The sequence below is a fragment of the Schistocerca americana genome, chromosome 10, assembly GCF_021461395.2.
Source record: "Schistocerca americana isolate TAMUIC-IGC-003095 chromosome 10, iqSchAmer2.1, whole genome shotgun sequence".
NCBI lineage: Eukaryota > Metazoa > Arthropoda > Insecta > Orthoptera > Acrididae > Schistocerca > Schistocerca americana.
In genome coordinates, this window is record NC_060128.1 from 182,298,484 (window position 1) to 182,323,595 (window position 25,112).

General features: G+C 44.2%; 1 protein-coding gene across 1 annotated transcript; it reads right to left on the minus strand.

Annotated features, from left to right (window-relative positions):
• Positions 1-241: 241 nt before the first annotated feature.
• Positions 242-10,685, minus strand: LOC124552587. The gene is made up of 3 exons (XM_047126912.1): positions 10,512-10,685; positions 4,982-5,101; positions 242-668 (listed from the first exon to the last, which is right to left on the minus strand). Exons 1-3 carry the CDS (start codon positions 10,631-10,633, stop codon positions 500-502), a joined length of 411 nt encoding a protein of 136 aa, XP_046982868.1. The 5' UTR covers positions 10,634-10,685; the 3' UTR covers positions 242-499.
• Between the last annotated feature and the right edge of the window lie 14,427 nt (positions 10,686-25,112).

The following is a 25,112-nucleotide window of genomic DNA, read 5'->3' on the forward strand; positions in this document are numbered from 1 at the left end:
CATGGATGGTAACAAGCCAAAAGGCAACTTAAAAATCAGTTTTGTACCTTCTGCACCTTATTAGTGCAGAAAGATTTTCTATGTACCCCAAAGTCCACCCACACAGTACCAATGCATTGATACTGAATCTACATTGTTCCCAGCCCCAAAGAGCAGACTGCGCGGTACATGATTAGATATCGTCATATGGAACCAAATCGAGCATAAAAAGATGAAAGAAATAAGCAAATAGAAAGACAAATACTTTAATAATTAGTGTCATTTATTTATTTTGAAGGAATACATACAGTTATTTAACTTTAATTATCCAAATACAGTGAGCTTCAGAGGCTTTGCTCCACCAAAAAGTGATACATTTGATGTTTACCTTGCGAAAAGAAGGTTTGTACTATCTGTGAAATGACACTCGTATCCTGATGCTTGACACTTGTAGTGATAAGAGATAATCGCTGCTTCCGGAATCTGGTGCTGTGAAGTAGGAAGCCAGCTGTGTATGCAGTTAGTCACCCCACACGCAGGTGTTGATACGGAGAGGGTCCTTCATATAGCCCTCCCAGCACTCGCATGTCTCTGGGGCCACGCAGTCCCCGTTGACACACCCATATCTGCATACGGGCTCACATCTGACGGGAGCCTTTGCCTTCATCTCATCTCGCGTTCTCGCGTCCCTGCAGAGAAAGGAATGAGACTAAAAGATGGGTACACATCAAGCACTAAAAGTAGCAGACGAGTTTTGTTCATCTGGGTAACCAAATAACTGACAGTGGCCAGAGCAGGAAGGACATAAAATGCGCAGAGGAGTTCCTGGTATAGAGAAAGTTGTGAACGTCAAATATAAATTTAAAGGTTGCAAGATCCTTTCCTGAAACTGTTTGATTGAAGTATAGCCTTGTACTAGTGACAGGAATGATCAAATGAAAACAATCGGTTCACTTGGTTACTGGAAAATCATCGATTCATTCTGTTGTAGTTTAATGGATCAGTTGAATTATCCATTTAGTCTTTTGAATGATACCAGCCAATGGCAACAACAGAATGAAAACAAAAGGTTGAGTGTAGTTTCATGTAACAGTTAAATTATGCATTCATTTATTCCTTTGTGTGAAGTCAGTCTATGGAAACAACCAAATGATAACAGTCGATTCTGTCAGATGGTGGAAAACAATCAGCTCATTTGGATTGGTTTTATGTTTTGATTGAATTTGATTGAATGTTTTGGTGATGGGCTGTAACGAATCCAGATCGTCTCCAGACATCGTGTGAGTTACTGCACAGAAAAACTGGTTTGGTAGTTTTATAAAATTTTTGGAGGTAAGTTTTCAAAAATGTGCAATAATTATTGACACTAAGTAATTTATTAAATAAAAGAAACGTAGATCTTTGTGTATTGCTTGGTGTTTGCCTATGACTACAGTCGATTCTGTCGTTATATTGTGAATTCAAAGATGGCATGTCGGCTATATGGAACATGTGATATTTCGTAAAAGTCGCTTTGACTGTGCAAGTGCTGAGAACAAAGATTAGATTCTCGGCTTATTCAGACGGATGATGCAAAATGAATCACCTGTTCTACATAAACAAACAACTTTTCAAAACTTTATTTTAAGGTTAATAACATTACCATATTCGTTTTCGAAAAAAATTGTTTCTTTCTTGTATGGAGAAGTAATTCTTTTGAGACTTAATATATTTTATGTACATAAAATTTGTTTATTCACAATTTTACTTGATTCTCCACATTTTTACAACCCTATTCCATATTTCCCAACTGCTCCATATTAACCCACAAGTGTAACTTTTCTTAACAACTTTTTGGTAGTAGGTAAATTTAAAGTCTATTAAAAGAAATTAAAAAAAATCAAAAACGTATCGCCAAATAGTTAAAGTATATTGTAAAGAGTGTTTGAGAGCTAAGAATGAGTGGAATTTGGAGATACAACTAGAAAAGTAAACAGTATCCTGTAATATCCAAATTTCATCTAGAGAAACAGATTGATCAACAAATGAACAACTGCATTTGAATGGCAGCCATTACCTGCTCTTCCAACTTGTTGATGACAAAAATAGTGTCATTCTTCCCATTAAAGTTAATATGTCTGATATAAAAATCTATTCTTACATTTGTATCTTATTACCAAATAAACTTCAGTTTCTCTCTTATGTACAATTGCATTTCAGTTTCTTTTTCTTATACAGGATCTCAAAAATGAGATCGACAGGAAGTGCAAAATGGCTAAGCAGGGATGGCTAGAGGACAAATGTAAGGATGTAGAGGCCTATCTCACTAGGGGTAAGATAGATACCGCCTACAGGAAAATTAAAGAGACTTTTGGAGATAAGAGAACGACTTGTATGAATATCAAGAGCTCAGATGGAAACCCAGTTCTAAGCAAAGAAGGGAAAGCAGAAAGGTGGAAGGAGTATATAGAGGGTCTATACAAGGGCGATGTACTTGAGGACAATATTATGGAAATGGAAGAGGATGTAGATGAAGATGAAATGGGAGATATGATACTGCGTGAAGAGTTTGATAGAGCACTGAAAGACCTGAGTCGAAACAAGGCCCCCGGAGTAGACGATATTCCATTGGAACTACTGACGGCCGTGGGAGAGCCAGTCCTGACAAAACTCTACCATCTAGTGAGCAAGATGTATGAAACAGGCGAAATACCCTCAGACTTCAAGAAGAATATAATAATTCCAATCCCAAAGAAAGCAGGTGTTGACAGATGTGAAAATTACCGAACTATCAGCTTAATAAGTCACAGCTGCAAAATACTAACACGAATTCTTTACAGACGAATGGAAAAACTAGTAGAAGCCAACCTCGAGGAAGATCAGTTTGGATTCCGTAGAAACACTGGAACACGTGAGGCAATACTGACCTTACGACTTATCTTAGAAGAAAGATTAAGGAAAGGCAAACCTACGTTTCTAGCATTTGTAGACTTAGAGAAAGCTTTTGACAACGTTGACTGGAATACTCTCTTTCAAATTCTAAAGGTGGCAGGGGTAAAATACAGGGAGCGAAAGGCTATTTACAATTTGTACAGAAAGCAGATGGCAGTTATAAGAGTCGAGGGACATGAAAGGGAAGCAGTGGTTGAGAAGGGAGTGAGACAGGGTTGTAGCCTCTCCCCGATGTTGTTCAATCTGTATATTGAGCAAGCAGTAAAGGAAACAAAAGAAAAATTCGGAGTAGGTATTAAAATTCATGGAGAAGAAATAAAAACTTTGAGGTTCGCCGATGACATTGTAATTCTGTCAGAGACAGCAAAGGACTTGGAAGAGCAGTTGAATGGAATGGACAGTGTCTTGAAAGGAGGATATAAGATGAACATCAACAAAAGCAAAACAAGGATAATGGAATGTAGTCTAATTAAGTCGGGTGATGCTGAGGGAATTAGATTAGGAAATGAGGCACTTAAAGTAGTAAAGGAGTTTTGCTATTTGGGGAGCAAAATAACTGATGATGGTCGAGGTAGAGAGGACATAAAGTGTAGGCTGGCAATGGCAAGGAAAGCGTTTCTGAAGAAGAGAAATTTGTTAACATTGAGTATTGATTTAAGTGTCAGGAAGTCATTTCTGAAAGTATTCGTATGGAGTGTAGCCATGTATGGAAGTGAAACATGGACGATAAATAGTTTGGACAAGAAGAGAATAGAAGCTTTCGAAATGTGGTGCTACAGAAGAATGCTGAAGATTAGATGGGTAGATCTCATAACTAATGAGGAAGTATTGAATAGGATTGGGGAGAAGAGAAGTTTGTGGCACAACTTGACCAGAAGAAGGGATCGGTTGGTAGGACATGTTCTGAGGCATCAAGGGATCACCAATTTAGTATTGGAGGGCAGCGTGGAGGGTAAAAATCGTAGAGGGAGACCAAGAGATGAATACACTAAGCAGATTCAGAAGGATGTAGGTTGCAGTAGGTACTGGGAGATGAAAAAGCTTGCACAGGATAGAGTAGCATGGAGAGCTGCATCAAACCAGTCTCAGGACTGAAGACCACAACAACAACAACAACAATACAGGATGTCCCAGAAATGATGCAACAAACGTAGAGGGGTGTAGAGCATGTCTTGGGGAACAAATTGAGGATAAGAAAAGTGTCCAGAGACGTCATCTACTGATGCTACAGAGGATCGACTGCCACCCCTTCAGCAGCCAATGTGACTTATTACATTGAAGGACCGTAGGCGGAACATCTCGCAATGTTGGCTGCTATCAACTGATCGTGACTGACTGCTACAATCGCCAGTGGAGAAGATGGAGCTGTCTGGTGCATAGATATGCCTCGTCTCCGATGAATGTGATACTATGGTGCCTTGGTGGATGACAGTTTCGGACAAGGGCTTCCATCCACAGTATACCGAAGAGCATGGAATCTTTAGCGGACTCCAGAAGACAACAAAAAGTGTGGATGGAAATCTGTGCCTGAAAACGTCGTCCACCAAGGTAACAGCACATATTTGGAGAAACAGCTTTTCTACACAGCAGCTAGCTCCATCTTCTCCATTGAAAATCATGGCAATCAATCACTATCACCGAATAACGAACAACATTTCGAGACGTTCAGCCTATAGTCCATCAGGCTGGAGACACATTTGCTGTCGAAGGGGTTGCCTAGCGGTAGGCGCCAGCGCCTATAACTTCGATGCTATGCAGCAGCAGAGGATGACGTTTCCAGACGCAGGTTCCTATCCTAGATTTGTTCCGTAAGACACCCTCTGCAAGCCCTCGAAGTTCACAGCAACATTTCTGGGATACCATGTATACAGTTTAATTAAAACATATCTAACATCTACTAGTAGTACAAATTTATAGACACTAAACAAAAGTAAGATACTTGAAAAAGTTCTTATTTCTTTTCTAGTATCTTTTGATGGATCACAGGATTTAAAAATGATGGAACAGCTCTGAAGCTTCATAATTTTGACAACCACTGACTTATCAACGGTAGTGGTCAGTTTGTACTCACTTGTAACCAGTGCCGCAGTTACACCTGTTGTGACGAAAGCATCCCCCTTCTGGACAGCCTGGAGGGCACCATGGCTTGCAGTCGAGCAGGTTACTCGTCGGCCGTGGATGCCGCAGCTTCCTGCAGTATGGAGGTACATGTTGTGTCTGAGGACATGTTTGCAATTTGCTGCTCTTAGAGTACACTGTCTGACAAAGAAAAGGTGAGGCACCCAGGTGTGGAGAAAGAAACAACATGAAACTTCACACTCTGTGATGTTATTGCAATGTTTACAAAATCGAGTCAGATTTCCAAAGAGCATGGGGGGATGTCCATTAATTATGTGAACTCAAAGCTCAAAGTGGAGCGGGGGGGGGGGGGGGGGGCAGTTGGGGGTCAGGTAAACTCTCACAATCCCATTTAAAAGGGGGACAATGAAAATCTCATATCAGCTTATTAATTCATAGAATATACGGAAAGCCGGTAGTGACAGGTGTGAATATTACCGAACTATTAGTTTAAGGGGAGGTTTACTATTTTTTGGTTCAACAAATCGATTTTTTTTAAAGTTGCATTTTTGGGTCCATAAAAGTGTTTAGAATCCACCCCTGAAACGGTTTTTCCGAATACGGAATGGAAATGTTTGTTATTCGCGGTTAAACAAAAAAATGCACCTGCCTGATATCGACCTTTTTCACGCAACAGTTTTTTTTTTTTTTTTTTTGAGGATTTCGACTTTGTAGCTGCGAAAAATTATTCTATGTGCTTGCACATGACTAAAACTGATAAAGTCAACAAGGAGCTTACGACGTGCTACGGCTTGGTAATCCGACGGCATTCCAATTCGGTGGAACAGATGAAGAAGGCAATTTGGGCAAAGTATTTCCACAAGTGTTCGACGGATGACCACCCACAACACCGACGGCTGGGGAAACTAGTAGATGCAAGTGGCGCATTGCAGAGGCTACCCGATATCTGGACGAATATCAACACGACCAGCCGCTCTCCAGAGAAGTTCGAAGCGTGATTCATCCGATCTACGAGGCCCTTTCGGAGGACGAGTTATTTTACCGGTGTTTGGGAAGAAACACACAAAGTTCAAATGAAGGTTTGAACGCGTGTGGAAGTTAGCCCCCAAGCATTAGCATTCTGGTGCGAAGACTGTGGAGATTGCGACTTTCCTGGCAGTGAGCAGCTTCAACGAAGGGTATTAAGCAATTGTGAAGACCATGACAACTATGGACGTCGCCCTGGGACTCTATTCGACGCAGTTCGCCAAGCATTCGGACGACCACCGGATTCGAGCGGCCGAAAACCGCTTGTCACCGGCTGTACGAGCGGCTCTGGAGCAGCGGAGGATGGCCTAGATCGAGCAGAACACGGAATAGTAGATTGAACGTAAGTTCCATAATATTGCATTTATATGTAGTCAAAACTTCAGTCGCGTTTTTCTCGAAATAACTTTATTTATCGCGCGGTATGATACTTCAAATCTACTGAACCGATTGGCATGATGCTTTGTTTCCGACGAAGCTAACTAAATTGTCTAGGAGTTGAACCACTTTTATTCCGATCCATCAACTATAAATATTTTCACTCGGTCGACGAAGTCGAAAAATCGATGAAAAAACATTTTTTTTCAAATGGACGCCATTTTGTTTCCTATGGTCCAAATAACTTAAGCGAGGTACAACTCCTAAAGAATGTTATATGCTTCGCTAACGTCAACTCAATTTTGATTTCAAACGAGCCGGCTGACCTATGACGTACGGCGCGTGGAGGTCTACATCGAAATTTTGTTTCGTTTGGACGGCACTTGCGCCTTTGCTCTTCGACATTTACGGTCGAAAAAATTCCAGTTTCTAGAAGAAATATCAATAAACATTTTGGCCAAATTTTACGTTGATATCTATAACACATGCCGAGAAAAAAATTCTCAAAGAACATGCTTTTTTCGGGCCAAAGAAAGTAAACGTCCCCTTAATAAGTCACTTAAGAAATACTAACACGAATTCCTTAGAGAAGAATGGAAAAACTGGTAGAGACCGACCTCAGGGAAGATCAGTTCGGATTCCGGAGAAATATGGGCACATGCGAGGCAAGACTGAGCCTCCGACACTTATTTTAGAACATAATTTAAGGAAACCAAACCTACGTTTTTAAAGTACTGGCCATTCAAATTGCTACACCACGAAGCTGACGTGCTACAGACGTGAAATTTAACCGAAAGGAAGAAGATGCTGTGATATGCAAACGATTAGCTTTTCAGAGCATTCACACAAGGTTGGCGCCGGTGGCGACACCTACAACGTGCTGACACGAGGAAAGTTTCCACAGATTTCTCATACACAAACAGCAGTTGACCATCGTTGCCTGGTGAAACGTTGTTGTGATGACTTGTGTAAAGAGGGGAAATGCGTACCATCTCGTTTCCGACTTTGATAAAGGTCGGATTGTAGGCAATCTGGATTGTGGTTTATCGTATCGCGATATTGCTGCTCGCGTTGGTCGAGATCCAATGACTGTTCGCAGAATATGGAATCGGTGGGTTCGGGAGGGTAATACGGAACGCCGTGCTGAATTCCAACGGCCTCGTATCGCTAGCAGTCGAGATGACAAGCATCTTACCCGCACGGATCGTGCAACCACGTCTCGATCCCTGAGTCAACAGATGGGGACGTTTGCAAGACAACAACCATCTGCACGAATAATTCGACGTCGTTTGCAGCAGCACGGACTATCAGCTCGGAGACCACGGCTGCGGTTACCCTTGACACTGCATCACAGACTGGAGTGCCTGCGATGGTGTACTCAACGACGAACCTGGGTGCACGAATGACAAAACGTTATTTTTTCAGATGAATCCAGATTCTGTTTACAGCATCACGATGGTCACATCCGTGTTTGGCGACATCGCAGTGAACGCTCATTGGAAGCGTGTATTCGTCATCACCATACTGGCGTGTCACCCGGCGTGATGGTATGGGGTGCTATTGGTTACACGTCTCGGTCACCTCTTGTTCGCATTGACGGCACTTTGAACAGTGGACGTTACATTTCAGATGTGTTACGACCCGTAGCTCTACCCTTCATTCGATCCCTGCGAAACCCTACATAGGATAATGCGCGACCGCATGTTGCAGGTCCTGTACGGGCCGTTCTGCATACACAAAATGTTCGACTGCTGCCCCGGCCAGCACATTCTCCAGATCTCTCACCAATTGAAAACGTCTGGTCAATGGTGGCCGAGCAACTGGCTCGTCACAATACGCCAGTCACTACTCTTGATGAACTGTGGTATCGGTTGAAGCTGCAGGGCAGCTGTACCTGTACACGCCATCCAAGCTCTGTTTCACTTAATGCCCATGCGTATCAAGGCCGTTATTACGGGCAGAGGGGGTTGTTCGGGGTACTGATTTCTCAGGATCTATGCACCCAAATTGCGTGAAAATGTAACGACATGTCAATTCTAGTATAATGTATTTGTCCAATGAATACCCGTTTATCACCTGCATTTCTTCTTGGTGTAGCAATCTTAATGGCCAGTAGTGGACGAGTACATTCTCTCAATCATTCTCACGCACTCACATGGCAAAATATAATAAAATAATTTTGACCGATTTTTGTATTACGTCTTGCACAGTGACTGTTGTTTAAAAAACTAATTTTCTAATTAATTGATTTTTATGCACTGATGACTCTGGAATGGCTTCAAATGATAATGAAAGTCAATCTATTATTGTTAATAACTTGGTTTTAAAAAATAAGCGTAGGTTTTAGGAGTTTTAGGTAATTCTCTTTAGTTCCAGAACTATAATAAATAAAAATCTGCAATTTGGACAGCATCATTCCATTAATAGCAGAAGGCTGTGTACCAAATTGTAAGAAAATCGGATAATAACTAATATGGATTATTTAGATTCGTGGAGGGTATGAAACTTCGTATCGACTGAATGTTACGCTATGCAGGTCTCGCGGCAGGCAGCGTCAGCTGTGCTGTGAGCAAAGCATATATATATATGTGTGTGTGTGTGTGTGTGTGTGTGTGTGATGGTCCATTGATAGTGACCGGGCCAAATATGGCACGAAGTAATAAGCATGAAAGGAAAAAAACTACAAAGAACTTGTCTAGCTTGAAGGGGGAAACCAGATGGCGCTATGGTTGGCCTGCTTGATGGCGCTGCCGTAGGTCAAACGGATATCAACTGCGTTTTTTTTTTAAAATAGGAACCCCCATTTTGTATTACATATTCGTGTAGTACTTAAAGAAATATGAATGTTTAATGGACTACATTTTTCGCTTTGTGATAGATGGGGCTGTAATAGTCACAAACTTATAAGTACTTGGTATCACGTAACATTCCGCCAGTGCGGACGGTATTTGCTTCTTGATATATTACCCGTGTTAAAATGGACCGTTTACCAATTGCAGAAAAGATCGATATCGTGTTGGTGTATGGCTATTGTGATCAAAATGCCCAACGGGCGTGTGCTATGTATGCTGCTCGGTATCCTGTACGACATCATCCAAGTGCCCGGACCGTTCGGCTGATAATTACGTTATTTAAAGAAACGGGAAGTGTTCAGCCACGTTTGAAACGTCAACCACGACCTGCAACAAATAATGGTGCCCAAGTAGGTGTTCTAGCAGCTGTCGCGGCTAATCCGCACATCAGTAGCAGACAAATTGCGCGAGAATCGGGAATCTCAAAAAAGTTAGTGTTGAGAGGAATGTCGTTACACGTATTGCCAAATGCATTGAGGTTGACGGACATCATTTTGAGCATTTATTGCATTAATGTGGTATTTACAGGTAATCACGCTGTAACAGCATGCGTTCTCAGAAATGATAAGTTCACAAAGGTACACGTATCACATTGGAAAAACGGAAATAAAATGTTCAAACGTACCTACGTTCTGTATTTTAATTTAAAAAAAAAAACACCTGCCTGTTACCAACTGTTCGTCTAAAATTGTGAGCCATATGTTTGTGAGTAATACAGCGCCATCTATTGCAAAGCAAAAAAAGTGGTCCAACTAAAACATTCATATTTATTTACGTACTACACGAATATGTAATAAAAAATGAGTGTTCGTATTTAAAAAAAAAACGCAGTTGATATTCGTTTGACCTATGGCAGCGCCATCTAGCTGGCCAACCATAGCGCCATCTGGTTTCCCCTTTCAAACTAGACAAGTTTCGTTCTTTAGTTTTTTCTTTTGACGCTTATCTCGTGAGATATTTGGCCCGGTCACGATCAATGGACCACCCTGTATATATCTCCTGCAGCCACCGCACAAGACGGCCGCGTGCCTCACTTCAACAAACTCGCTGCATTACAAGCTTGTCAACTGAAGAGCCGAAACCGGTAGCCACACAATCAATGGCGTCGTAAGAACGAACGGCTGTAGCTGTTTCATTTTCTTACAGTTCATAAAAGCTGTGGAATTCAATCAGAAAACAGAAATCTGTGAGGCCTGAGGCTGAAATGAATAAGGAATGAGTTAAAGAGAAAACCTGAAACAGAGCCCTACCACCGTCGTGACATACCCGTTTTCGTCGTAGCAGTCGACCGTACCGCTGACTGCAGGTCCTGGTACAATCTTGCTCGCGCTTTGAGCCGCGGCGCAGGCAGCTATGAAGACGACGACGTAGACTACCAGCGACGACATGACGGCAAGTTCCAGTTGTGCTCAGCCGACCAATGTCGAATCTATGAAACGAGAGTACAACATTAGGCTTCTTTTATACGGTGCGAAAGCGTTGACTAACACCGCTTCCTCGCGCTGTGCGGATACCGCAGATAAAAACGTTTGTGCCCACACAGCCCATCCTCCTGTCTGAGTTATCTACCGCAGCTCGCGGCCAGAACGCGGAAGTTCCGCACAGTCGCCGACCGAACGGAACAGGTAGTCGCTCACACGGAACAGTTGCCGCTACCGGTACTATGCGGCAATAGCTCCGTATCCATTCATTTTCCTTCTACGGTTGTCCTGCGGAAGTTGCGCCGTCCTCTACCTGTTGTTATTTTCCTTCTTCGCCAACCAGTAAACTCTCGATACTTTAAAGAACCGAACTCCCAGGTATAAAAAAAAGCTTCGAACTTCTACATCTACATGACTACTCTGCAATTCACATTTAAGTGCTTGGCAGAGGGTTCATCGAACCACAATCGTACTATCTCCCTACCATTCCACTCCCGAATAGCGCGCGGGAAAAACGAACACCTAAACCTTTCTGTTCGAGCTCTGATTTCTCTTATTTTATTTTGATGATCATTCCTACCTATGTAGGTTGGGCTCAACAAAATATTTTCGCATTCGGAAGAGAAAGTTGGTGACTGAAATTTCGTAAATAGATCTCGCCGCGACGGAAAACGTCTTTGCTCTAATGACTTCCATCCCAACTCGCGTATCATGTCTGCCACACTGTCTCCCCTATTACGTGATAATACAAAACGAGCTGCCCTTTTTTGCACCCTTTCGATGTCCTCCGTCAATCCCACCTGGTAAGGATCCCATACCGCGCAGCAATATTCTAACAGAGGACGAACGAGTGTAGTGTAAGCTGTCTCTTTAGTGGACTTGTTGCATCTTCTAAGTGTCCTGCCAATGAAACGCAACCTTTGGCTCGCCTTCCCCACAATATTATCTATGTGGTCTTTCCAACTGAAGTTGTTCGTAATTTTAACACCCAGGTACTTAGTTGAATTGACAGCCTTGAGAATTGTACTATTTATCCAGTAATCGAATTCCAACGGATTTCTTTTGGAACTCATGTGGATCACCTCACACTTTTTCGTTATTTAGCGTCAACGGCCACCTGCAACACCATACAGCAATCTTTTCTAAATCGCTTTGCAACTGATACTGGTCTCCGGATGACATTACTAGACGGTAAATTACAGCATCATCTGCGAACAACCTAAGAGAACTGCTCAGATTGTCACGCAGGTCATTTATATAGACCAGGAACAGCAGAGGTCCCAGGACGCTTCTCTGGGAAACACCTGATATCACTTCAATTTTACTCGATGATTTGCCGTCTATTACTACGAACTGCGACCTTCCTGACAGGAAATCACAAATCCAGTCGCACAACTGAGACGATACCTCATAGGCCCGCAGCTTGATTAGAAGTCGCTTGTGAGGAACGGTGTCAAAAGCTTTCCGGAAATCCAGAAATACGGAATCAACCTGAGATCCCCTGTCGATAGCGGCCTTTACTTCGTGCGAATAAAGAGCTAGCTGCACAAGAACGATGTTTTCTGAAACCATGCTGATTACGTATCAATAGATCGTTCCATTCGAGGTGATTCATAATGTTTGAATAGAATATATGCTGCAAAACCCTACTGCAAACCGGCGTCAATGATATAGGTCTGTAGTTCGATGGATTACTCCTACTACCCTTCTTAAACGCTGGTGCGACCTGCGCAATTTTCCAGTCTGTAGGTACAGATCTATCGGTGAGCGAGCGGTTGTATATGATTGGTAAGTAGGGAGCTATTGTACCAGCGTAATCTGAAAGGAACCTAATCGGCATACAATCTGGACCTGAAGACTTGCCCGTATCAAGCGATTTGAGTATCTACCTCTAAGAAACTCATGCTAGCAGCTGTTCGTGTTTAAAATTCTGGAATATTCAATTCGTCTTCCCTGGTGAAGGAATTTCGGAAACCTGCTTTCAATAACTCCGCTTTAGCGGCACAGTAGTCGGTAACAGTACCATCGGCACTGCGCAGCGAAGGTATTGACTGCGTTTTGCCGCTTGTGTACTTTACATACGAGCAGAATTTCTTCGGATTTTCTACCAAATTTCGAGACTGTTTCGTTGTGGAACCTATTAAAGGCATCTCGCACTGAAGTCCGTGCCAAATTTCGCGCGTCTGTAAATTTTAGCCAATCTTCGGGATTTCGCGTTCTTCTGAACTTCGCATGCTTTTTCCGTTGCCTCTGCAACAGCGTTCGGACCTGTTTTGTGTACCATGGGGGATCAGTTCCATCTCTTACCAATTTAGGAGGTATGAATCTCTGAATTGCTGTTGCTAATTACTTTACGAACGAGTTAATGTGTGGTGTCACCGCAAGCCACCATGCAGGTTGTAGGCTTCCAAACGGCCGCGGTCCGTCAGTACACATACGACCCGCGAGTTGCCACTGTCGACGCTGGCAGACCGAGCGCCGCCACTCGGCTGGTCTTCAGAGACAAGCTAGCGCACTGGCCAGTTCTACAGCCGACTTTAATAGGATTGGTTCACTTGTTATAGCTCCAGAGATCTCATTTGTAGAGACGCTAATTCGCATAGCCTTCAGCTAAGTCAGTAGCTACGACCTAGTCAGGTGGCACATTCAGTTTATGCACTGACAATTGGTCTGTATGTGTGAAGCAATCACAATTGTAAAGCAGTATTCGCAGTTCAGTCTGTGATTGCACTTGTAAATATTATTGTACAAAGTCAAGACCGACGTTCACCACTGATGCGGAATTAAAGCTAATTATTTAATTGTATTCCTGTCTACTAACTTCTAATCACCTAAGATGTTACCGATACATCCCGTCAAGTACAGTTCATTGATCCTAATTCATTGTTCATTGGAACACGTATTGTGTTCGAGTATAATGACTTTTCTGGAGACTACAAATCTACTCTGTAGGATTCAGCATGGGTTTCGAAAAAGACGGTCATGTGAAACCCAGCTCGCGCTATTCGTCCACGAGACTCAGAGGGCCATAGATATGGGTTCACAGGTAGATGCCGTGTTTCTTGACTTCCGCAAGGCGTTCGATACAGTTCCCCACAGTCGTTTAATGAACAAAGTAAGAGCATATGGACTATCAGACCAATTGTGTGATTGGATTGAGGAGTTCCTAGATAACAGGACGCAGCATGTCATTCTCAATGGAGAGAAGTCTTCCGAAGTAAGTGTGATTTCAGGTGTGCCGCAGGGGAGTGTCATAGGACCGTTGCTATTCACAATATACATAAATGACCTTGTGGATGACATCGGAAGTTCACTGAGGCTTTTTGCAGATGATGCTGTAGTATATAGAGACATTGTGACAATGGAAAATTGTACTGAAATGCAGGAGGATCTGCAGCGAATTGACGCATGGTGCAGGGAATGGCAATTGAATCTCAATGTAGACAAGTGTAATGTGCTGCGAATACACAGAAAGATAGATCCTTTATCATTTAGCTTCAAAATAGCAGGTCAGCAACTGGAAGCAGTTAATACCATAAATTATCTGGGAGTACGCATTAGGAGTGATTTAAAATGGAATGATCATATAATGTTGATCGTCGGTAAAGCAGATGCCAGACTGAGATTCATTGGAAGAATCCTAAGGAAATGCAATCCGAAAACAAAGGAAGTAGGTTACAGTACGCTTGTTCGCCCACTGCTTGAATATTGCTCAGCAGTGTGGGATCCGTACCAGATAGGGTTGATAGAAGATATAGAGAAGATCCAACGGAGAGCAGCGCGCTTCGTTACAGGATCGCGAAAGCGTTACGGAGATGATAGATAAACTCCAGTGGAAGACTCTGCAGGAGAGAAGCTCAGTAGCTCGGTACGGGCTTTTGTCAAAGTTTCGAGAACATACCTTCACCGAGGAGTCAAGCAGTACATTGCTCCCTCCTACGTATATCTCTCGAAGAGACCATGAGGATAAAATCAGAGAGATTAGAGCCCACACAGAGGCATACCGACAATCCTTCTTTCCACGAACAATACGAGAATGCAATAGAAGGGAGAACCGATAGAGGTACTCAAGGTACCCTCCGCCACACACCGTCAGGTGACTTGCGGAGTATGGATGTAGATGTAGATGCAGATCCTCACGTCAGCCTACTTGATCAACGCGTGCAATAATGGCCACCCCTTGTGATCAGATTAAGAGTCAAATTGCGTGACAACTGGGTCACCCTTTTTCCATGAGGCCCATAGTTCCGCCTCATACGTAACGTGATGTATTGAATACTCGACGTTCAGCACGTAAGCGAGAAAAAAAAATTTGGAAAAGCCTTGAAATTATGGCTCAGATTTGTTGGAAGTCGCTATCTGCTCTTATTATGAAGTGCTGGATGAGTATAATTTGGGTAATCTGATCTCCGTTTTAAGCAAAAACAAGTTTTCCACCCATCTCAATGATTATGACGTCATGCTTCCTCAACTATGCGTCTGAAGAACCAAAAAAACTGGCACACCTACCTAACTTCGTGTAGGGCCCCCGCGAGCACGCAAACGTGCCGCAACACGACGTGTCATGGATTCGATTAATGTCTGAAGTAGTGCTGGAGGGAAGTGAGACCACGATTCCGTAAGAGTACGAAGGGATGGAGATCTCTTCTGAACAGCACGTTGCAAGGCATCCTAAATATGCTCAATAATGTTCACGTTTGGGGAGTTTGGTGCCCAGCGGAAGCGTTTAAACTCAGAAGTGTGTTCCTGGAGTCACTCTGTAGGAATTATGGACGCGTTGGGTGTCGCATTATCCTGCTGGAAATGCTCAAAAAAATGGTTCAAATGGCTTTAAGCACTATGGGACTTAACAGCTGAGGTCATCAGTCCCCTTGACTTAGAACTACTTAAACCTAACTAACCTAAGGACATCACACACATCCACGCCCGAAGCAGGACTGGAGCCTGCGTCCGTAGCAGGCGCGTGGTTCCGGACTGAAGCGCCTAGAACCGCTCCGTCAGACCGGCCGGCGGAAGTGTTTAAACTCAGAAAAGTGTTCCTGGAGCCAATCTGTTGGAATTTTGGACGTGTGGGGTGTCGCATTGTCCTGCTGGAAATGCCCAGTTCCGTGGGAATGCACGATGGAAACGAATGGATGCAGACGACCAGACAGGACGCTTACGAACGTGTCACCTGTCAGAGTCGTATCTAGACGCGTCAGGGGTCTATAACAGCACGCTCAAACCCACTTATATCTTGACAGCCGATCTAACAACTGTGCCAGACACTTGTTGTCTTATATAGGAGTTGCTGACCGTAGCGCCGTATTCTGCCTGTTTACATATCTCTGTATTTGAGTACGCATGCCTATACCAGTTTCTTTGGCGCTTCAGTGTGGAGGCTATGTATACAGGGTGTTCGGAAATTCCCCTCACAAAAAACTAGGACTTGTAAAGGGGACCGCAGCGACGTCGGAGATCTGATGTTTTACCGGATTCCTGATATCTATGGTACACTCGTGAAGTGGTCATACAAGAAAATCCCTACTTCATCGCTACCTCGGAGACGCTATGTCCCATCGCTCGTGCACCGACTATAACACCACGTTCAAACTCACCTAATTCTTGTACACGTAGGCTTCCGCGACCGTTGTCACAGTCAACAAAATTCTTCTGGGTTTGAGGCCGCATTGTCATCTGTAAAATTCTGACGTATCGGCGACTGTTGCAAGGCGCCTTCCTCACAGTGAGTCAGCAACACACCCTGAGGAAGCCGTCTTGCAACAGTCGCCGAAACGTCGGAATTTTACAGATGACAATGCGGCCTCAAACCCAGAAGAATTTTGTTGACTGCCACTTAAATCTTGATAAGCTGCCATTGTAGCAGCAGTAACCGATATAACAACTGCGGCAGACACTCGTTGTCATATATAGGCGTTGCCGACCGCAGCAACGTATTCTGCCTACTTACATATCTCTGTATTTGAATACACATGCCTATACCAGTCTCTTTGCAGCTGCAGTGTGTACTCTATCGGGTTGGTGCGTAAGTTCGTAGCGTTTTTCCGCAAGGACGTCAAACGGGCCGACTTGGAGCAGGAGAGACACCACAGGACATCCTAATTTCGAGTGACTTTTTTTTTTTGGTCATCAGTCTACTGACTGGTTTGATGCGGCCCGCCAGGAATTTCTTTCCTGTGCTAACCTCTTCATCTCAGAGTAGCACTTGCAACCTACGTCCTCAATTATTTGCTTGACGTATTCCAATCTCTGTCTTCCTCTACAGTTTTTGCCCTCTACATCTCCATCTAGGACCATGGAAGTCATTCCCCCATGTCTTAGCAGATGTCCTATCATCCTGTCCCTTCTCCTTATCAGTGTTTTCCACATATTCCTTTCCTCTCCGATTCTGCGTAGAACCTCCTCATTCCTTACCTTATCAGTCCACCTAATTTTCAACATTCGTCTATAGCACCACATCTCAAATGCTTCGATTCTCTTCTGTTCCGATTTTCCCACAGTCCATGTTTCACTACCATACAATGCTGTACTCCAGACGTACATCCTCAGAAATTTCTTCCTCAAATTAAGGCCGGTATTTGATATTAGTAGACTTCTCTTGGCCAGAAATGCCTTTTTTGCCATAGCGAGTCTGCTTTTGATGTCCTCCTAGCTCCGTCCGTCATTGGTTATTTTACTGCCTAGGTAGCAGAATTCCTTAACTTCATTGACTTCGTGACCATCAATCCTGATCTTAAGTTTCTCGCTGTTCTCATTTCTACTACTTCTCATTACCTTCGTCTTTCTCCGATTTACTCTCAAACCATACTGTGTACTCATTAGACTGTTCATTCCGTTCAGCAGATCATTTAATTCTTCTTCACTTTCACTCAGGATAGCAATGTCATCAGCGAATCGTATCATTGATATCCTTTCACCTTGTATTTTAATTCCACTCCTGAACCTTTCTTTTATTTCCATCATTGCTTCCTCGATGTACAGCTTGAAGAGTAGGGGCAAAAGGCTACAGCCTTGTCTTACACCCTTCTTAATACGAGCACTTCGTTCTTGATCGTCCACTCTTATTATTCCCTCTTGGTTATTGTACATATTGTATATGACCCGTCTCTCCATATAGCTTACCCCTACTTTTTTCAGACTTCAGTCACCAGTAATATATTCTGCTTCGCTATTTACAACAGGATGCCAGCCCTGGGGTAACTTTTCGATTCCGCGACTGCAGAAATCGCGTGGTTTTGAGGCGAAGAAATGTTGGAGACATCTACGGAGCGCCTTTTCATCCGGAAAGAAAGTTCCTTGAAGGGTTGTGCTGAACCACCGATCCTGTCGCAGTAACTCAGCAACGATATCTGCAGGAGGGGCAAGAAAAGCAATCTGCAAACCAACAGGCCTCACAGCAGCCTGACCGTGTACCCAATATCGAGAGTCCGCCGCAGATCAAATTACAAGTTCTTTTCCCAGTTGCTTAAAAATCCATAAAGAAAAACATTAAGCTGTAGCAGATTCAACCTAGAAGATAAGGACAGACGCAGCAAAATTCACGTCTCTGTTGTGGAAAAGTTTTATCGTAAAAAATTTTTTTGACTGTTCAACAAAGTCAGAGTGTCTATATGTTCGTTGTGCGGTCTGACACTCCTTGATATCTTTGCCAGAATAAATTGAAATTCTCCTAATTTTTCCTTAAATAATTAACTAATGTCACTTAAGTATCAATCTTGTTCTCATTTAACGAAATATTCCACTTTAAAACCGATCTTCTTGACCACAATCGCCGATGAAGTTTGAAAACAGAATTTTAATACACTTCACAGTATCGATTATTTTCAAAATATCGATACGTGTCGACTTCTCATTAATAAAACTTTAAACTAGTTAATTATTGAAGATCGACCACACTCCTGATAAAATTCTGCCAGAATCTCTTCAAGAAGCCCGATTAATAAAAAATTTGCAAATTTCACACATAAGTAATATTCACGATGTACGAGGTGCTTTCAAGTTCTAAGGCCTCGGATTTTTTTTCTAATTAACTACTCACTCGAAATCGATGAAACTGGCGTTACTTCTCGACATAATCGCCCTGCAGACGTACACATCTTTCACAACGCTGACGCCATGATTCCATGGCAGCGGCGAAGGCTTCTTTGGGAGTCGGTTTTGACCACTGGAAAATCGCTGAGGCAATAGCAGCACGGCTGGTGAATGTGCGGCCACGGAGAGTGTCTTTCGTTGTTTGAAAAAACCAAAAGTCACTAGGAGTCAGGTCAGGTGAGTACAGAGCATGAGAAATCACTTCAAAGTTGTTATCACGAAGAAACTGTTGCGTAACGTTAGCTCGATGTGCGGGTGCGTTGTCCTGGTGAAACAGCACACGCGCAGCCCTCCCCGGACGTTTTTGTTGCAGCGGAGGAAGGAATTTGTTCTTCAAAACATTTTCGTAGGAGTGCCCTTTGGAACGCAATGGGTAAGGATTACGCCCTCGCTGTCACAGAACATGGACACCATCATTTTTTTCAGCACTGGCGGTTACCCGAAAGTTTTTTGGTGGCGGTGAATCTGTGTGCTTCCATTGAGCTGACTGGCGCTTTGTTTCTGGATTGAAAAATGGTATCCACGTCTCATCCATTGTCACAACCGACGAAAAGAAAGTCCCATTCATACTGTCGTTGCGCGGCAACATTGCTCGGCAACATGCCACATGGGCAGCCGTCAGCATTCGTGGCACCCACCTGGGTGACAGTTTTCGCATTTTCAGGTCGTCATGCAGGATTGTGTGCACAGAACCCACAGAAATGCCAACTCTGGAGGCGATCCCCCAAAACAATTCTCTCCACTTTCTCGATCGTGTCGTCAGACCGGCTTGTGCGAGCCCGAGGTTGTTTCGGTTTGTTGTCACACGATGTTCTGCCTTCATTAAACTGTCCCACCCATGAACGCACTTTCGACACATCCATAACTCCATCACCACATGTCTCCTTCAACTGTCGATGAATTTCAATTGGTTTCACACCACGCAGATTCAGAAAACGAATGATTGCACGCTGTTCAAGTAAGGAAAACGTCGCCATTTTAAGTATTTAAAACAGTTCTCATTCTCGCCGCTGGCGGTAAAATTGCTTCTGCCGTACGGTGCTGCCATCTCTGGGACGTATTGACAATGAACGCTGCCTCATTTTAAAACAATGCGCATGTTTCTATCTCTTTCCAGCCTGGAGAAAAAAAATCGGAGGCCTTAGAACTTGAATGCACCTCGTATGTCGTAACAACAGAGTCAACTGACTGTTTTAACTTCCAACTCCAAGGTTATTTAACAGTTGATAACCAACTGACATCCACTTACAAACTTTATCATTCCACATTCAACACTGAACTCCCCTTCATTTTATAAAAAAACATAAAACATATTTTAATAATGGTCAGCATGATGTTTCAACGGTGCTTCCAAGCGCAGACCGTCGACCACGATGCAATAGTAGCTCTCGTCGTCCGCCGCGTATGGAGTCCCCACTGAATCATCTTGCTGCCACGCTCGACATGAAAGAAAACAAACAAAATGTCTTTAAATAACAAGTCTCCACTTAACATAATATAGCCGGCCGGAGTGGCCGAGCGGTTCTAGGCGCTACAGTCTGGAACAGCGTGACTGCTACGGTCGCAGGTTCGAATCCTGCCTCGGGCATGGATATATATGATGTCCTTAGGTTAGTTAGGTTTAAGTAGTTCTAAGTCTAGGGGACTGATGACCTCAGAAGTTAAGTCCCGCAGTGCTCAGAGCCATTTTAACAATATATATATATATATATATATATATATATATATATATATATATATATACATTTCTTACCTGGCGTCGCTCAAGCAGTAAAGAAACGCGATGTTTCCTGATTAGACTTTTGAAACACCACTGGGTATTCGATAGAGAGTGGAAAAATTAAAAATTTGAGGGAGCAAGGTCAGCTCAATAAACCGTGCGCGAAGTGACTTCCCAACCAAATTCCTGTATAGTGTTTTTTTTATCAGTCTAGCAGAATGCAAGCGGGCGTTATCGTGGAGTAGTATTACTTCACGCAATTTTCCTTGTCGTTCTTGGACTTCGTCTGTAAGACGTTTCAGTTATCGACAGTAAATGTCAGCAGTCATGGTTACACCTAGGGGAAGCAATTCGTAGTATACCACCTCACCTTCGCTGTTCCACCAGATGCATAACAGGTCTTTGTACGCGGAGTTGCCGCTTCGTTTGAGCTCAACTATTCCTTTCTTTTCCTTACGTTAACACAAAGACGCCATTTCTCGTCACCAGTACCGATACAGCTTAGGAATGGCCTGTGCTGTTCAAGATACGATTGACAACGAGCAAGCAGAGCTGCCCATATGGCCACCCACTGATTATTCTTGATTTTGGCTTAGAGCATGCGGTACCCATACACACCACTTTTTAACCTTCCTCATTGCAGGCGTATCTTGGTGCCCGCCAGGATAGCCGAGAGCGCTAACACGCTGCTTCCTGGACTCGGGTAGGCGCGCTGGCCCCGGATTGAATCCGCCCGGCGGATTTACGACGACGGCCAGTGTGCCGGCCAGACTGGATGTGGTTTTTAGGCCGTTTTCCACATCCTACTAGGTGAATATCGGGCTGGTCCCCACGTGCCGCCTCAGTCACACGACTAACAGACATTTGTAACACATTCACACTATTTCACGATTTACACTAGACGCAGACAGCTGGGGTACACTAATTCCGTCCCTGGTGGTATGGGGTGGTGGCAGGAAAGGCATCTGGCCACCCCTCAAAACTAATCACGCCAATTCCGAACCCTGCCGACCCTGCGCACAATGCGGGGTGAAGGCAGTACCAAAAGATAGAAGAAAGAAGAAAGAAAAGAAATTGCATGCGTATCTTGGTATAATGCTCACAGTTCATCACATATGCTTGCCGTTGTGGCCGAGCGGTTCTAGGCGCTTCAGTACGGAATCGCGCTGCTGCTACGGTCACAGATTCGAATCCTGCCTCGGGCATGGATGTGTGTGCTGTCCTTAGGTTAGTTAGGTTTAAGTAGTTCTAAGTTCTAGGGGACTGATGACCTCAGATGTTGAGTCCCATAGTGCTCAGAGCCATTTGAACCATTTTTCATCACATATGCCAATACTGGAATGCAGTGACTTGGATGACTGTGGATTAATGCTTTTAAGCGATTTTTATCAAAACCCGAAGGTCCTCCTTGATCGCATAGCGTCACAAACGTCGAAACGGTCTTCCTTAAAACGAGAAAAACATTTTCTTGGCGTGCTCTGTCCGATTGCGTCATCCCCACACAGGACACAAATGTTTCTGGCTACCTCTGCTCCTGCCACGCCTCTATTGCACTCAACCAGAAGAATGTTTCGAAAATGTTCCCATTTCTCCATTTGGCACTGTATTTTCTAGCGGCTACAGCTCCAGTCACTATATCTAGATGACAAACTGACAAAAAGTCAATTACAAATAAAAAATGGCACTTCATAAATAAACTCATAGCAACAGGAATACCGACACGCAAAACAAAACCGCTACGATCTTTTGCACCAACCTAGTAATTTTCTAGGTAGATTTAACGGTATATGTGGCTGTTGTTGTTGTGGTCTTCAGTCCAGAGACTGGTTTAATTGTAGCTTTCCATGCTACTCTATCCTGTGCAAACTTCTTCATCTCCCAGTACCTACTGCAACCTACATCCCTCTGAATGTGTTTAGTGTATTCATCTCTTGGTCTCCCTCTGCGATTTTTAACCTCCACGCTGGCCTCCAATACTAAACTGGTGATCCCTTGATGCCTCAACGTATCCTACCATCCGATCTCTTCTTCTAGTCAAGTTGTGCCACAAACTCCTCTTTTCCCCAACCCTATTCAGTACCACCTCATTAGCTGCCAGACCTACCCATCTATTCTTCAACATTCTTCTGTAGCACCCCATTTCGATAGCTTCTATTCTCTTCTCTTATCTAAACTGTTTATCGTCCATTTTTATCTTCCATACATGGCTACACTCAAATACCTTCGCAAAACACTTCCTGACACTTAAATCTGTACTCGATGTTAACAAATTTATCTTTTTGGGAAACGCTTTCCTTGTCATCAGGTCGTCGAGCAGCTGCTGGGGTATAGCCTCCCATTCTTGCACCAGTGCCTGTCGGAGCTCCTGAAGTGTCGTGGGGGTTTGAAGACGTCGACCGGGAGCATCCCAGACGTGCTCGATTGGGTTTAGATCTGGAGAACAGGCAGGCCACTCCATTCGCCTGATACCTTCTGTTTCAAGGTACTCCTCCACGATGGCAGCTCGGTGGGGCCGTGCGTTATCATCCATCAGGAGGAAGGTGGGACCCACTGCACCACTGAAAAGGCGGACATGTGCAAAATGACGTCTCTATACACCTGACCTGTTACAGTTCCTCTGTCAAAGACATGCAGGTGTGTACGTGCACCAATCATAATCCCACCCCATACCATCAAAACACGACCCCCATACAGGTCCCTTTCAAGGGCATTAAGGGGTTTGGTTAATGGTTTACACAAGATGAAAACCCGGCGAGAATCACTGTTCAGACTATACCTGGACTCTTCTGTGAACATAACCTGTGACCACTGTTCCAATGACCATGTACTGTGTTCTTGACACCAGGCTTTACGGGCTCTCCTGTGATCAGGGGTCAGTGGAATGCACCTTGCAGGTCTCCAGGCGAATAAACCATGTCTTCAGTTATGTGTAGACGGTGTGTCTGGAGACAACTGTTCCAGCGACTGCCGTAAGGTCCCGAGCAAGGTTACCTGCAGTACTCCGTGGCCGTCTGCGGGCACTGATGGTGAGATATCGGTCTTCTTGTGGTGTTTTGCACTGTGGACGTCCCCTACTGTACCGCCTGGACGCGTTTCCTGTCTGCTGGAATCGTTGCCATAATCTTGAGATCACACTTTGTGGCACACGGAAGGCCCCTGCTACAACCTGCTGTGTTTGACCAGCCTCCAGTCGCCCCAGTATTCTACCCCTCATGACGTCATCAACGTGTTTTCTTTGAGCCATTTTCAACACGCAGTCACCATTAGCACGTCTGAAAACGTCTGCACACTTGCTCGCTGCACCGTACTCTGACATGCACCAACACACCTCTGCGTATGTGGACTGCTGCCAGCGCCACCGTGCGACGACCGCAGGTCAAATGCACCGCATGGTCATACCCCGAGTTGATTTAAACCCGGAAACGGCCCACCGGAGCGTTGTTTCACCATGTATCAGCATTATTATTAATTTATGAGCATGAGTGTATTTTGAATAGAAACCCATGTTTGGGAACTTACCGTTTCCGTGATGCGACGGTTTGAATCCCAGTGTGTGCCGTGTCCATGTGTTCTGATGACGATGACGTTTGGTTTGTGTGGCGCTCAACTACGCGAACACCAGCGTCCGTACAAAGTCCCAATTTTCACACAGTCAAATTTTTTCACATTCCAATCTAACCCCTATCACGAATGATGATGATGTAAACACAAACGCCTAGTCCCTGGGCAGAGAAAATCCCCAACCTGGACGGGAATCGATCCCGGGAACTCGTGATCCATGGGCAGCGACATGTCTGCCGAGCGAAAGAGAAAATTCTGAGAGTGACCTGTCCTGGTATGCAGTAGGGTAGACAGCACGACGTTTGCCAAGTCAGACGGTCGCCTGACGTTGTCACATAACGTCTACCTTGGAAAGTTTAATTTGCGAGTTTCCCGTAGGAAGACCTGGTGGCGCTACTTTGGGAGCTGCACTAGGAACTGAGGAGACACCAGGTGGGATGGAGAGAGTGTACCAGAACATGCTTCGGACGTACAATGTCTGTGAACAAGGTTGGTGGTAACCACATCGAGCCGCTGGTGTAACGCATCAGTACTGTTTACGTACAGTACGTTGGGTTACTAGAATGAAATTTTCACTATACAGCGGAGTGTGCGCTGTTATGAAACTTCCTGGCAGATTAAAACTGTGTGCCGGACCGAGACTCGAACTCGGGACCTTTGCCTTTCGCGGGTGGCTGTGAGGACGGGGCGTGAGTCGTGCTTGGGTAGCTCAGTTGGTAGAGCACTTGCCCGCTAAAGGCAAAGGTACCGAGTTCGAGTCTCGGTCCGGCAGACAGTTTTAATCTTCCAGGAAGTTTTCAGTACGCTGGGTTCTTTTTTGTTTTGGAATAGTGTACATATGCGATATTTAAGTATTAACACAAACAGAAGTGCGTAAGTGGTAAGTGGGTGTTTCGAAAAATGGTTCAAATGGCTCTGAGCACTATGGGACTCAACTGCTGAGGTCATTAGTCCCCTAGAACTTAGAACTAGTTAAACCTAACTAACCTAAGGACACCACAAACATTCATGCCCGAGGCAGGATTCGAACCTGCGACCGTAGCGGTCTCGCGGTTCCAGACTGCAGCGCCTTTA

Coding starts and splice junctions, on each gene's coding strand:
- LOC124552587 (XM_047126912.1), bottom strand. CDS start 10,633: ATGTCGTCGCTGGTAGTCTACGTCGTCGTCTTCATAGCTGCCTGCGCC. Junction 5,102..10,511: donor GACTGCTACGACGAAAACGG/GTATGTCACGAC, acceptor TCCATACTGCAG/GAAGCTGCGGCATCCACGGC. Junction 669..4,981: donor AACTGCGGCACTGGTTACAA/GTGAGTACAAAC, acceptor CTTTCTCTGCAG/GGACGCGAGAACGCGAGATG.